Genomic DNA, 15000 nt, shown 5'->3' on the forward strand with positions numbered 1-15000 from the left:
GAGCGCTGCACACACACACACAGACACACACACACACACAGACACACTCTTAATCTCTCATCTCAGCTCTCTCATGGGTACGTCCCTGGGAGAAGATTGAAGCATTCTGACCTTCCCCTGGGCGGAGCAGACAGCATGACTGGATTTCAGGGCTGCTGTGTTTTCGGGTTTGTCTCTGTGCCTTGCAGCTCTTTGCAGTGTGTCGTTGTTAAGATAACACAAGACTCTCCAGTACCGTGGGATACTTACATAGCTACCATGGCAGAGTTACATACTGTGGAGGGTCTAATTATAGTTTTCATTTGCATTCTCTCTCTTTCTCTCTTTCTCACTCTGTATTCACGATGTACTTACGCTCATCAATGCACAAAATTCCCCCTTCGTCTTCTTTGTACCTCTTTTAAATACACACACACAAACACACACACACACACACACACACACAAACACACACACACACAATTACACCAGACATGCACACACATGCATGCGTGCACATGCACGCACACACGTGCAAGATTACTACACACTGGATTACTATCTGCTGATAAAGTGGTGTGAGGCAGTGTTTGAGGCCAGAGTGAGATTAGGTGCCACACAGCACAGCAGATCAAACCTCTCTATATTTACATAGACTTTCCCTGTGTATAGTTGTGTCAATAAAGCAGAAGACCTCATGTGGCCTGGGATCCACAGTGCAATCCAGACACACACTGGGGACATCATAGAACAATGTTGTGACCCGTTCTCCAGCAGTTTTACAAGCAGCATCAAACACACACTGCTAAAAACAGCGGCATCTGCATCTCTGCATTTGGCAAATGATCGTCTGAGTTATTCAGCACCCTAAGAGAAATAGATGGGTGGAATGAATAGATGGGTGAGTGACAGATGAGCCAAAGGGCAGATGGATGGATGGATGGATGGATGGATGGATGGATGGATGGATGGAGTGATTGGTGATTTAAAGGAAAATAGATGCCGCTTCTGTCTACACAGCCGATTCACTGGTGTTAAATGCATTCCAAGAGGGTTTCAGGGTTTTGTGGTGAATAATTGAAAGTCTTTTCATTGTGTATGTAAACCATTCAGACCAGAGTCAATTGCAGTGCCCTGCCAAAGGTCGTCCTGCCAGTGCGGCTATTAGTGGATGGTAAGGTAACTCTGAAAATGAAGTCTGTGCAAAGAAATACTCCTCTGAAAAAATCAATATGAGTTCATGTGTTATGTACAGCCATAGCAACAGTCCAACAACAACAGCAACCAAAAAAATCAAACCAGAAGTTCTTTCACATTTTAAAATCCACCCAACTGCGAATAAATAGTTTGAGTGATCTACATAACATTCACCAGTAATTTATTCAATGCTCTCCCGGCCCCTGGTATACTGATCAGTTCTCTGTTGGCCCCTTCACCATCTGTTTTCCATCTGCCGTAGTCCTGTAGACTGCAGATCGGAAACTCAGATTATAGAGACTGGATAATTAGCCTTTTATTTCTTAATTGGTTTCGGGAAGGGGGGCAAAAAGATGACAGAGTTCTGTGTGCCTGTCTTTGTCCACTGCAAGGAACAGGCTCGACACACCCCCCCCCCCCCCACCCCACCCCCATGGTAACCAAATAGAAACTGGGATCAGAAATCTTCCAAAAAGGCACTGGCTGCTTATTGTCCCAGTAAGCAAATAAAGCCGGGTCTCCTCCCTCTGTTCTGAGTGGACCGTTTGATGACTGTTGACTCAAAGTTTTGGCTAAATCTATGAGCCATTCCTATGCCTCATAAACGCCCCTGATAGAATGTTCTAGACTGAAATGCCAGCGAGTCCTACCTAATCCCTCTGCTTTATGATAACATGAATTATAAATGTCTATGTAAATGCAGAGTTGAACAATATCCAAAGTGCTGCTGACAGTGCTTTGAATAAGTGTTTGGCTCCTTGTTCGTTCACAGCAGACAAAAACAAAGCCCTTATGTCTGTTTGGATATCTGTAATGGACGGAAAGAGAGAGAGAGAGAGAGAGAGAGAGAGAGTGAGTGAGTGAGTGAGTGAGAGAGAGAGAGAGAGAGAGTCAGAGAGAGAGTGAGGGAGAGTGAGAGAGAGAAAGAGAGAGAGGGAGGGGGAGAGAGAAAGAGAGAGGGGGGGGGGGCTAAGGTTTGTTCAGATCATTATAGGAATTGACCAAATGGTACTTATTTCAACTATACTTGTTCTCGCAAATGGCCTGGGAGTGTGAGGAGGACACCTACACACAGAGTAATAATTTGGAAAATTCACCACCAGTGAAGGACATAGAGTGGTGTTAAAGTCCAATGCTACACTGCCTTAATATTGCAGTGTGTAAATTCCACTCTCTCTGTAGAGCTCGGATGGTAAGTGAATTTAGGTTTTGGCCTTTAGCAATATGCTGATGTATATTGTCTCTCAACAACCAACTCACTGACTGACTTTTTTAAACTCAGAAACTGTGAATGTGGTAAACACAATGATTAGAAATTCCCTTGGGTTCTCTCTCTCTCTCTCTCTCTCTCTCTCTCTCTCACACACACACACACACACACACACACACACACACACACAAACTCTCATTCTGTGTCTCTTTCTCTCTGCTTCGGGCTTTTAGTAGACACCCATATTATTACCAATAATATAATAATTTTATTTGAAGTCAGTTTTTTCATGTTTACTTTGGGATGAGAGAGAGAGAGAGAGAGAGAGAGAGAGAGAGAGAGAGAGTAGGGGCCGGGGGAAACTGTTGAGTGTTGGGAAGGTGAGGAGATGAATGTCTGGGTTCAGGTGAAACAAACAAACACTCTCTTTTAAGAACCCTTAGGAAAGACCTCACATCACTGTCTGACTGAGCTGCTCCTCAGAGAAACACAGAGTGTGTGAGAGCGCAGCGTGAAAACACAGTTCAAGCTCCGGCACAGCGAGCCGCTCTGGTTTCACATCATTCACATTCTTACTGGTGGTCATTTTGTTGACGCTGTCCCTTACTGATGCTAGTTTACAGAATCACAGCTGTTGTAGGCACCGAGTCCATTCAAAACAGAGGCCTGAAATGCCCTCGTTCTAATAAGCTTGTCCTCTTGTGAAAATCACCTTGGAAAAGTCAGATTTGTCATCTCAATTCGGCATGGTGATATTGTTCTTGTTAATTAAGACACAGTGATTATTAGCCTAGCATTATTTTACCAGATGGGACATCAGCTAGCAGATGCTACTTCACTCCCTTTGGGATTATTATACTTCACACATGAAATCCCCCCCCCTCCCCTCTCTCTCTGTCTCTGTCACTCACTCACTCTCTTTCTCTCTCCCTCTCTGGTACACTGGTGCTGACATGTGTTTTGTGTGGGAGCTGGTCTGTGCTAGTTTTTGATTATTACTTGTGTTCACTGTAGTTGGCCCTCCTGGCAGAGTACTGTGTGCAAGTTATAACAGCAAGCAGGCTAATAACAGTTAGAGTCATCGATCCCTGGTGCCCTGTGTGTGTGTGTGTGTGTGTGTGTATGCGCACATGCATGTGCATATGGACATGTGTGTGTGTGTGTGTGTGTGTGTGTGTGTGTATTCACACATGCATGTGCATATGGGCATGTGTGTGTATGTGTGTATGTGTGTGTGTGTATCCGCACATGGATGTGCATATGGGTGTGTGTGTGTGTGTGTGTGTATTCACACATGCATGTGCATATGGGCGTGTGTGTGTGTGTAAATGCACATGCATGCACATATAAGTGTGCGGGTGTGTGTGTAAAAGGCTGACTCTGTCTCTCTGACTGATTTCATTCAGTGACTGTATTAGTTTACCCTTGAGCTGATCTTTCCTAACCCCATCGCATTAAGTGTATAGTGCTGTGTGTATTGAGTCTCTTTAAGTGTATTGTGTTCTCCTCCGCAGCCTACTTAGTGCTTTAGCATATCTGACTTACCTTCATCCTACCATCCAACCCCCCCCACACCCAACCCCCTGGTCCCCCCGCACCTCTCTCTCTCTCTCTCTCCTCTACCTCTAATCCCTCATTCCCTGTCTCTGCCCTCATTTTTTTCCTTTTTTATAGTGCTCTCTCTTTCTCTCTCTCCCTCTCATCTTTCACCTCTCCCTTATGTAATCTGTCTGTTGTTGTCCTGTACTTTTTGGATATCGTACAAAAATAGTTTCCGTGTAACTTTCTTTCTTTCTTTCTTTTCCTGCCTGTCTGTCTCTCTTTCTTTCTTTTTCTGTCTGTCTGTCTGTCTGTCTGTCTTTCTTTCTTTCTCTGGCTGTCTCTCAGGTATGCACACCAGTATCAGTGAGATACTGAGGGAGAAGAGTCTGAAGCCGTCCCGCCGCAGTCTGCCCTGTCTGGCTCAGAGTCAGACGCACCCTCAGGACCTCAGTCACTGTCTCTCTGTACCCCTGAGTCCAGAGCCCAAAGCCCCTACACACACACACAGCATCAGCTCCTCCTGCACACACATTACCCCTCCGCCAGGTCAGTGTGTGCTGTCACACACACACACGCACACACACACACACACACACTCAGGCCGACAGACACACATACACACACACACAGGGTCTGACAGACAGACAAGCAGGCACGCGCGCGCACACACACACACACACACGGTCATCCACTCCTGAACACAAATTACCCCTCTGTCTGATTGGTGCTATTTAAACACCCAATTACCCCAAATTACATACACTTCTTCTCTCAGACTAATTACTGTACCTCTTAAAGTGGTGTCTGTCACGTTGTAAGTGACACTGACAGGGATAGCCGATAAACATCATCACCTGAATCCCATTACAGCCACAGCAACCCATCAGCTCTGTTTGGAGAAGATATTTCATGCTAATTAACTTCTTCCTCATTTTGTCTGATTTGTCTGCTTTGGCTCAGATCCAAACAGGGGTTCAAAATGGAACATGGTACAAGTTTATCAGATACGTCACTCAACCAAGGGTTGGATCATGGGAGAATCTAGAGGCTGACGATATTTCACTGCATTCTAGAACCATCTGAGAGAGTTTTACATCAGTATGGGCTCTCAAGACTCAACTCCTCTCCTCTCCCCTGTCAGATAGTTGTAACTACAGCTGAGCTACACTGTCCAATTACTGATTCATTAACTCCATTAGCCGTATAAATTACAAGAGAGCGGTAAAACCACAGGCTTTTTTTCTCTCCTAACGGCCCCTGAAGTGAAACCACTAGCCTCGTGCCTCAGGTATCTAGCCGCGTCTGCAAAGCGGTGAACTCGCGTCAGTGTGAAGCGCGACAGCAGCGTTGGTTATATGTAACGGCTACATGACCACAACAGCTCTTTAAACTAGTCACTTTCTCTAGATCAATCTCCGTTTTATCGAGCTTCTATCTCAGCTTGTCAACCTTTTATCAAATTGGCATTCAAACCTTTCAAATCAATCAGAAAGGTCATTAACTGTTCGGCCCGAGAGAGGCGTTGATGTTTTTTTGTGTGATTATCAATACAAATGGTTGTGCTTTCGGCATTTTTTTTTCTTTTAACCAAACAAACACATAGCAACCGTTGATTAACATACATCTTGAAGAACGGTCCGACTGGATGTAACTACATAGGTGAAATATTATCACTTTTCCTATTTGAGAGAAACATGTTTTGTTCTTGTTGCTGTTGTTTGTTTGTCTGTTTGTTTTATTTTTCGTTCTCTTAATTGAAACACATGTGTAATCCTTACAGTCCTTCAAAAAGTGTTTTCATACATTTTATTGTAATATATTCCTGTATATATTGTGTCGTTAACTGGATGTGTGTGCCTGGATCTGTTTGTTGTTCTGTTTTACTTACGTCTGGATGTAACCTTGTACATGAGAGAGCAAATGTGATCAAATGCTAGAGCTTGAGCGTGTGCTGAGGTTAGAGCCCTGTAGTAAAACATTACTCTACATATATTGATGTCCGAAGCGGTGCTAGGAGCACTTACTCTCATTCCTCATTGATTTTTTCCCCTCTTTTACTCGAATACCTAGGTTTACATTACTCACACGGAAGGGTTATTATTATTACAGTCGAGGAGTGTAAATCTCTCTTCAGAAAAGACCTCTGCGACAGGAAAGGGATCGGGAAAGAAAAAAAGAGAGAAAGAGAGAGAGAGAGAGAAAAGTTCCGTTTTCCATAAATTTTTCTTTTGGCACTGTTGGCTGAACGGCTAAGTGCCAGAAGGTGTCGTGGGAATCGTCCTTGGTCGTTTGTAATCGTTACGGTAGTAACGCACGCGAAGAAGCTTCAAATCCACGCTTTTGCTTTTCTTCGGGCAGAGTTAAACTGTCCTAATATTCAAGGATGACACACTTCACAGAAAATGCAAAAGACGTAAAGCTGTGTGTATTGTAATAGGCTGTAGCTTATTTCTCTCCTCAGTGGGCTATCAGCGGAAAGACTGCTGGATCTTCGGTGAAGGAAAATAGACTTTGATTCAGCAGGAAGTCCGTATTGATATAGTTGGAGAGGGGAGATGAATTGATTACCGGGGAGGTCAGATATACACAGGACGGCGGAGCAACACTTAATGAAAAGAGAACAGACAGAGCAGAGTAAGTAGCTTACGTCGGCTGATTCGAGGGCCGACCACTGTTTGCCTTTAATTACACTTCATTTACTGTGAGTTTTTCTTTCTTATTTACAGCGATTGACTTAAGTCATAGCTGTTCTGCGTCTTTTGTTTATGACGGGCAAAAGAGGCTACGATGTCACTCGGAATGAGGCGATTCTAGCTTCTTGTTGATTTTTCTTGGTTTAAACCTGTCAGTCATGCTGATTAATGGGGGCATAATGTGTGTTGGGTAGTTTTCAGTGAGTTGAAATGGAACGTTCATGCATCATCATTAGAAGACAGGCGAGGTGTTAATGACAGCATTCTCGCCTGTGGATATCAGCGTACGTAAGAGTTAACGAGCATAATGTTTATGGGAGAGAGAGCGAGAGAGAGAGAGAGAGAGAGAGAAAGAAAAAAGGGAGAGCTCTCTGGATTAAAGAGGGGGATAAAGCTCAAGGACTGATAACATGATGTGCACTTCAGAGGACACATTGATGGCGATTTGGCTTTGAACTTGTTTATCTGTTTGTGAGTGTGTGTGTCTGTGTCTGTGCCGTGTAGATATTTGTGTGTGTGTGTGTGTGTGTGTGTGTGTGTGTGAACTCTGGGTTCTAATATTACCCCTGTGGAAACCAAAGCTCGTTTCCCTGTGATAAACCCGTTTCCTTTACCAACTTCAAAGAGGACGTTTGAAAGCAACTGCATCTCTCACTGTGTAATATAACACACCTTAACAAACTGTGGTTTTTCAGTGTGTGTGGAATGCTCTGTGCCCTCTCTCTGATCAGGCCACTTCACTTCCTCGGCCTCTTTCATTCTCCATTTTCATCTGCTACTGAGGCTGTTCTATCTGCTCCTCTCTCACATCCTGTGTTTTTTCTACTCTCTCTCTCTCCCTGTGTATTTGTGTGTGTGAATGTGTTTATGTGTGAATGTGCGTGTGTGTGTGTGTGTATGTGTGCACGTGCATGTGTTTGTGTGTGTGTGTCCATGTGTGTATGTGTGTGTGTGTGTGTGTGTGTGTAGCAGAGGCAGTAAAGGACCACTATGCAGATGAGACAGAAACTCCAGCTTACAAGTCCAAAATGGATGAGTCCCTCTTGATCCAGAAACCAGTGAGCCGGGCCAAACTGGAATCTCGCACAGACTCATTACGGGTACTACACTCTTCACGTTCCGTCTGTTTCCTCCAGTCTCTTTACGTACACATCCAAACTACACAGTCACTGCTTTCTCTTCTTACCAAATATGACAGACTCTGTGTTTTGGCATTCTCACAGAGGTAAAGATTCATCATGTAACATCTTACCCTAGAGTCAATCTTTGCACATTGTTAACTGTTCGGCATTTACATAACTTCATGTAAAATTCCAATATTATCATAGACCTTAAACTCACAGCTCTGTCCATCAATGCTCCATCTTTAAAAATGTAATTATTTTGAGGATCAAAGTCACTCAGACTTACTGTGAGTGACTCTCTCTCTCTCTCTCTGTAACGGTGGCTTGTAACGGCTAAGACTAGCCCCTAAATGACTGTGTTTCAGGCGAGCAACCCGGCGAAGCCGTCTGGACTGCTGTTCCGGGACGGGAAGAAACGCATCGATTACATCCTGGTCTATAAGAAGTCCAGTCCCCAGGTGGAGAAGAGGTGTACGTTTGAAAGGAACCTGCGTGCAGAGGGACTGATGCTGGAGAAAGAGGTGGGGCCACTCGGTAGAGAAACGACCGAAGTTCTCTGACCGAACGCGCGCGTTAACATAGATTAGACTACACACGCTGTCTCCCTCCTCCTCTTTCTCTCCGGTCCATAAAACGAGGCCGGCTGCAAGCCGACGCGTTCAGACAGGGAGCCGTGAAACAGAAATAAGCAAGATGTTCAGTTAAAAAAAAAAATGTTGGTAAACAAATGAATTAGGCAAAGACTGTAATTTCCTGTTGTTGTGGCATTTATATTTAAATATATAAATGAGTAAGACTAATATTGTCTCAAGGCAGCTCGAGAAGAGCTAGCTAGAGTAGAGTAACATTTCCTCTTCTTTCAGAGGCTTGTTTGAAACTGTGTGTGTGTGTGTGTGTGTGTGTGTTTTCATGTTCAGGGTTTTATTGACTAGCACAAATCTAGGACTACATAACAGTTATATTCACTTAGAAACCAGAGAAAAACGATCCGGTTGGAGTTTAACCCTTTAAAGACAAGCTCATTGGCAGTCCCCATCTCTACACAATGTATCTAACCTCATCTGCTACTCACCCGTTATAACAGGAACTATAGAATGTAATTACATGGCTCAAAAACAACTCATCAGGTTTTTAAAGCAGAGGCCTTTTAAACATTTTCATTTTAAAAAGCTTCATATAGCCAGTGTTAGCCGAAGGAGATTCCCCCCTTTGATTTCTGGTCTGTTTCGATCTTGAAGTTTCTGCTCGCTGTGGTCACAGAAATGTTATTCTCGCTACTGTTGTCATGGCCTTGTGCACTTGGGGTCACAGGCCTGCTGGTCTGTAAAGCCACTTTATGTCAATGTCTGCTGTAAAAATGCCACTCAAACCAATGGCGGCTCGTAGAATTACACCGCATTGTTAGATCTCAGCTTTTCTCCATTTTGTGTGATGGATTTTTTTGTGTATGTGTGTCATAAGTCTTTTGTCTTTGAAAAGTTCTGTAAGATGCAGTTGCTAGTTGACCTGTCCTATAAAACTGTATATAACAGTGTATTTCTGCACTGAAGTTATGCTATATTTACATTATGAGATTTCTTATGAGTCAGCAGGTTATACAGGCGTTTGATATGAAAGGAAGACAGTCCTGCTGTTTCTTTAGTTAAAGACAAAAGTGTAACTTCTTCTGCTCTTCTGCTCAGCCCCTCTGATGAAACCTGGGCACAGGGCTGTAAGCAGGAGTTTGATCTGCATCCTCTTGTATCTCTGATTAAAAGTCAAAGAACAAGTCCGGGAAAGAATAAGTTGGGGCAGAACAGAACTTCCTGCTTCCAAACGAAAAGGAACGCTTCCAAACGAAAAGGAACGCTTCCAAACGAAAAGGACCGCTTCCAAACGAAAAAGAACACTTCCAAACGAAAAGGAACGCTTCCAAACGAAAAGGAACACTTCCAAACAAAAAGGAACACTTCCAAACGAAAAGGAACGCTTCCAAATGAAAAGGACCGCTTCCAAACGAAAAGGAACGGTTCCAAACGAAAACAAAGCCAAGTGAAGGGTGGTCGTTGATCAGAGATTGATTTAGATCAGACCCAAGCCTCTCTCCAAGACAATGAGCTTGGGCCGTTACTCAGTCCGACTGCTTTCTGATTAAAAATAACAATATTATTCAGTCTGACTGCTTTCTGATTAAAAATAACAATATTATTCAGTCCGACTGCTGTCTGATTAAAAATAATAATAACAGAATGAGATGCTCTCATCTCTTCCCTCTCTGCAGAACATTCTCTGCCTCAGGAGCAAGGACCATCTTTTCATTAGAGAGTCTAAGAGAGAAAGGCGCGCACACACACACACACACACACACACACACACACACGGAGGAGTGGGGGTGCAGAAAGAAGAGAGAATAAATCTTTTATTTTTAGATATTGCTCAGTAGAAAAGGGAGAGTAAATTAACTTTAGCAAACTGCTCTGTTTTTAAAGAAGCATCTGGGAATAAGTGACTGATTTCTGTCTCTGTCTCTCTCTCTCTGTCTCTCTCTGTCTCTTTCTCTCTGTCTGTGTCTCTCTCTCTCTCTTTGTCTCTGTCTCTCTCTCTCTGTCTCTCTCTCTCTTTGTCTCTGTCTCCCTCTCTCTCTCTTTGTCCCTCTCTCTGTCTCTCTCTGTCTCACTCTGTCTCCTACTCTCTATCTCCCTCTCTATCTTTTGAGCACATATTTGGGATCTTGTCTGTATTATAATGTAACTGACCCTTTGGCCTTTCCCTCAGCCGTCGCTGACCAATAATGACATCATGTTTGTGAAGATCCATGCGCCGTGGGACACGCTATGTAAATATGCAGAGCAAATGAACATCAGAATGCCTTTCAGGTACGGCCCACACACACACAGACACACACACACACACACGGACAGACACACACACGCACACACACACACACACACACACACACACACACACACACACACACCATCTTAAAACAGACTCTCACCAGAAGAGCGCACACACACACACACACACACACACACACACACACATATATGCATAGCAGGCACTTATTCAAACATGCTGTTCATTATGTCTTAATCAGTGTTTACAAACACACATGCAGTTTAGTTTCCCTCTCCTGCCAAGACACATCGCATACAGTAACACACACACACACAAACACACACACCAGATGAGTCAGCATCATATTCAATCACAAACATACACCTGCTGAGAGAGAATTATATACAGGAACACAGACACCTGTTGACAGAACATTACACAGAGTTTCACACACACACACACACACACACACACAAACACACACACACACACACATGCAGTTGCATGGATCCCACATGTGTAGCCAGCGCACACTCATTGCATCTGCTCTGTATTTTCACTAACCAGCCTTTTTAGACGTAGACAAAATGCAATAACAACAGTGCAGCCTTTACCTGTGCAGTCTTATAGCGTTTCTCTGTATAATTTGTTGTTGTAGTGGGAATATGTTAGTACAGGGAAGACAGATCTTACAGTGAGTCATCTTAGCTAGAGCTCTCCTTCACTGTCACTCAGTACTCCTCACATCTGGCCATGAAACGCACGCAAAGACAATCTGTTACTCAGCTTTTCAACATTTACAAGCCCCCTGATACCCTCTCACAAATTAATATTTAAAATACATTGAGTTTTGTTGTTGTTGTTGTTGTTGTTGTTTTTTTTGTAGGAAAAAATGTTACTTCACAGACTGGAAGAAGAAGTCTATCGGCAGGTATGTTTGGTCTGAAACTATTCTGCTAAGGGAATGTAGTATTTGCCATTCCAGTCAAACCAGATGTGCTCTCAGTCTGCCCAGTACACAGTTAAACAGCTGTTTTACACAGCACCTCAGTCAGGTCTCCATAGCCTCGTGTTATTGCCTAATAAATGTTCATAAGTTGGTGTAGGATTCAATAGTGAAGGTTACTGAGTTTTAATAAAGATTACATTACGATGTAGAGGTCCATAAAGCCCTCTGTGTCTATAGAGGTGCAATGCGGCGTTTTGTGTATTGGCCATTAGGGAGGAAGGATTTCGATTTGGAGGGTCGTTGGGTCATATCATTATTACGCTGTGTTTCCCGCTGAGGAAACGTCGGAATGAATTGTTTCTACAGCTAATCTGTCACAGAAAGGAATCCATGCATATAAGTCACCCTGGGCACGGACAAAAAAAAAAAAAAGAAAGAAAGAAAATGCTATGAGGTCATCTGCACTGCTCAGTGCCAGCCAGCTTTGAAGACATGCCAATTTACTCGGGCACTGTTGGCTGGCTTTGATAGGTTAAACTTTTAGATGTACAGAAATTCGTTTCTGTAATGCAAAACTGTGCTCTTTTTGTTTTCGGAGGTGAGGTTTCAGCTCTGCTCTGGTTCCCGTTGTGAGTGTAGCTCTGAGCCATGTAGTGTCTCATGCCGTCTGTATTAATGGCAGATCAGATTTCATAGATTTTTTATTTATTTATTTATTTATTTTTGAGCCGTTGCCCCCCCCCCCCGCAGTGTCTCGTGTTTGTTTCATTTACTCCTCCTCGAACTAAAACGTCAAACTTAAGGCTTTAAACTTTTTCTTTTTGCTATCTCCTGCTGAGTCAAAACAATGAGTAATGTAATTGTTTTTGTTGTTTTTTCCCCCCCGCTCTCTCTCTCTCTCTCTCTCTCTCTCTCCTCGCTCTTCCCTCTGTCTCCCTCCCCCCTTCTCTCTGCAGTAGGTTTCATTTAAGGTGTCGGCAGCTGAAGAGTTGGCTCCCCAGGAACCCCATGAAGTTGGATAAGGCAGCGTTGCCGGATCTGGAAGAAACAGACTGTTACACCGCCCCCTTCAGCAGAGCCAGAATGCACCAGTCAGTTCCTCAGTACCACACTCCACATTCCTCCTCACCGTCACACACCAGACCACACTCCACATTCCCCCTCACCGTCACACACCATACCACACTCCACATTCCTCCTCACCGTCACACACCAGACCACACTCCACATTCCCCCTCACCGTCACACACCATACCACACTCCACATTCCCCCTCACCATCACACACCATACCACACTCCACATTCCCCCTCACCATCACACACCATACCACACTCCACATTCCCCCTCACCGTCACACACCAGACCACACTCCACATTCCCCCTCACCGTCACACACCATACCACACTCCACATTCCCCCTCACCGTCACACACCAGACCACACTCCACATTCCCCCTCACCATCACACACCAGACCACACTCCACATTCCCCCTCACCGTCACACACCAGACCACACTCCACATTCCCCCTCACCATCACACACCATACCACACTCCACATTCCCCCTCACCGTCACACACCATACCACACTCCACATTCCCCCTCACCATCACACACCATACCACACTCCACATTCCCCCTCACCATCGCACACCATACCACACTCCACATTCCTCCTCACCGTCACACACCAGACCACACTCCACATTCCCCCTCACCGTCACACACCATACCACACTCCACATTCCCCCTCACCGTCACACACCATACCACACTCCACATTCCCCCTCACCGTCACACACCAGACCACACTCCACATTCCCCCTCACCATCACACACCATACCACACTCCACATTCCCCCTCACCATTACACACCATACCACACTCCACATTCCCCCTCACCATCACACACCATACCACACTCCACATTCCCCCTCACCGTCACACACCAGACCACACTCCACCTTCCCCCTCACCATCACACACCATACCACACTCCACATTCCCCCTCACCGTCACACACCATACCACACTCCACATTCCCCCTCACCATCACACACCAGACCACACTCCACATTCCCCCTCACCGTCACACACCATACCACACTCCACATTCCCCCTCACCGTCACACACCAGACCACACTCCACATTCCCCCTCACCGTCACACACCATACCACACTCCACATTCCCCCTCACCATCACACACCAGACCACACTCCACATTCCCCCTCACCGTCACACACCATACCACACTCCACATTCCCCCTCACCGTCACACACCAGACCACACTCCACATTCCCCCTCACTATCACACACCATACCACACTCCACATTCCCCCTCACCGTCACATACCAGACCACACTCCACATTCCCCCTCACCATCACACACCAGACCACACTGTCTTATAGTATCTGGTTCTATCGCACTCTATCTCATAACATCTCGTTCTATCTCGTACTACCTTGTTCATTCTCAGTCTTTCTCATACTCTCTTATATACTGCTCTGTAATCTTTTTTACCTTTTACATTGTTGCTTACTGCCATATACTGTGTAACAGTGCCTCTGTAACGAATCTCATCTCGTATCGTCTTTTGTTATCTCATCCTCTCTCTCAGTCATTTTATCTCATTCTGTCATAAGTATTATGTATCTTGTGTATCGCTACCATCTTATGTTACGTCATACTATCCAGTCTGTCTAATGCTCTCTCATATTATCTCACTCCTCACTGTGTCTAATACTCTCTCCTATTATCTCACTCCTCACTGTGTCTAATACTCTCTCATATGATCTCACTCCACACTGTGTTTAATACTCTCTCCTATTATCTCACTCTTCACTGTGTCTAATACTCTCTCCTATTATCTCACTCCACACTGTGTCTAATACTCTCTCATATGATCTCACTCCTCACTGTGTCTAATACTCTCTCATATTATCTCACTCTTCACTGTGTCTAATACTCTCTCATATGATCTCACTCCTCACTGTGTCTAATACTCTCTCATATGATCTCACTCCACACTGTGTTTAATACTCTCTCCTATTATCTCACTCTTCACTGTGTCTAATACTCTCTCATATTATCTCACTCCTCACTGTCTAATACTCTCTCATATGATCTCACTCCTCACTGTGTCTAATACTCTCTCCTATTATCTCACTCTTCACTGTGTCTAATACTCTCTCATATTATCTCACTCCTCACTGTGTCTAATACTCTCTCATATGATCTCACTCCTCACTGTGTCTAATACTCTCTCCTATTATCTCACTCTTCACTGTGTCTAATACTCTCTCATATGATCTCACTCCTCACTGTGTCTAATACTCTCTCATATGATCTCACTCTTCACTGTGTCTAATACTCTCTCATATGATCTCACTCCTCACTGTGTCTAATTCTCTCTCATATTATCTCACTCCTCACTGTGTCTAATACTCTCTCCTATTATTTCATTATTTCATTTCACATTGA

General features: G+C 44.3%; 1 protein-coding gene across 1 annotated transcript in view; it reads left to right on the plus strand.

Moving 5' to 3' along the window:
- Window positions 1-4275: 4275 nt before the first annotated feature.
- The window catches only part of ano3 (anoctamin 3), a 35797-nt gene continuing 25072 nt past the window's right edge, over window positions 4276-15000 (plus strand). The window contains exons 1-6 of the mRNA XM_030790395.1: window positions 4276-4474; window positions 7591-7721; window positions 8111-8266; window positions 10500-10600; window positions 11449-11493; window positions 12468-12602. Of these exons, the coding sequence (XP_030646255.1) occupies window positions 4276-4474; window positions 7591-7721; window positions 8111-8266; window positions 10500-10600; window positions 11449-11493; window positions 12468-12602 (767 nt within the window). The remainder of the gene's footprint in view (window positions 4475-7590; window positions 7722-8110; window positions 8267-10499; window positions 10601-11448; window positions 11494-12467; window positions 12603-15000) is intronic.

Source organism: Chanos chanos, chromosome 13 (genome assembly GCF_902362185.1).
Source record: "Chanos chanos chromosome 13, fChaCha1.1, whole genome shotgun sequence".
Classification (NCBI taxonomy): domain Eukaryota; kingdom Metazoa; phylum Chordata; class Actinopteri; order Gonorynchiformes; family Chanidae; genus Chanos; species Chanos chanos.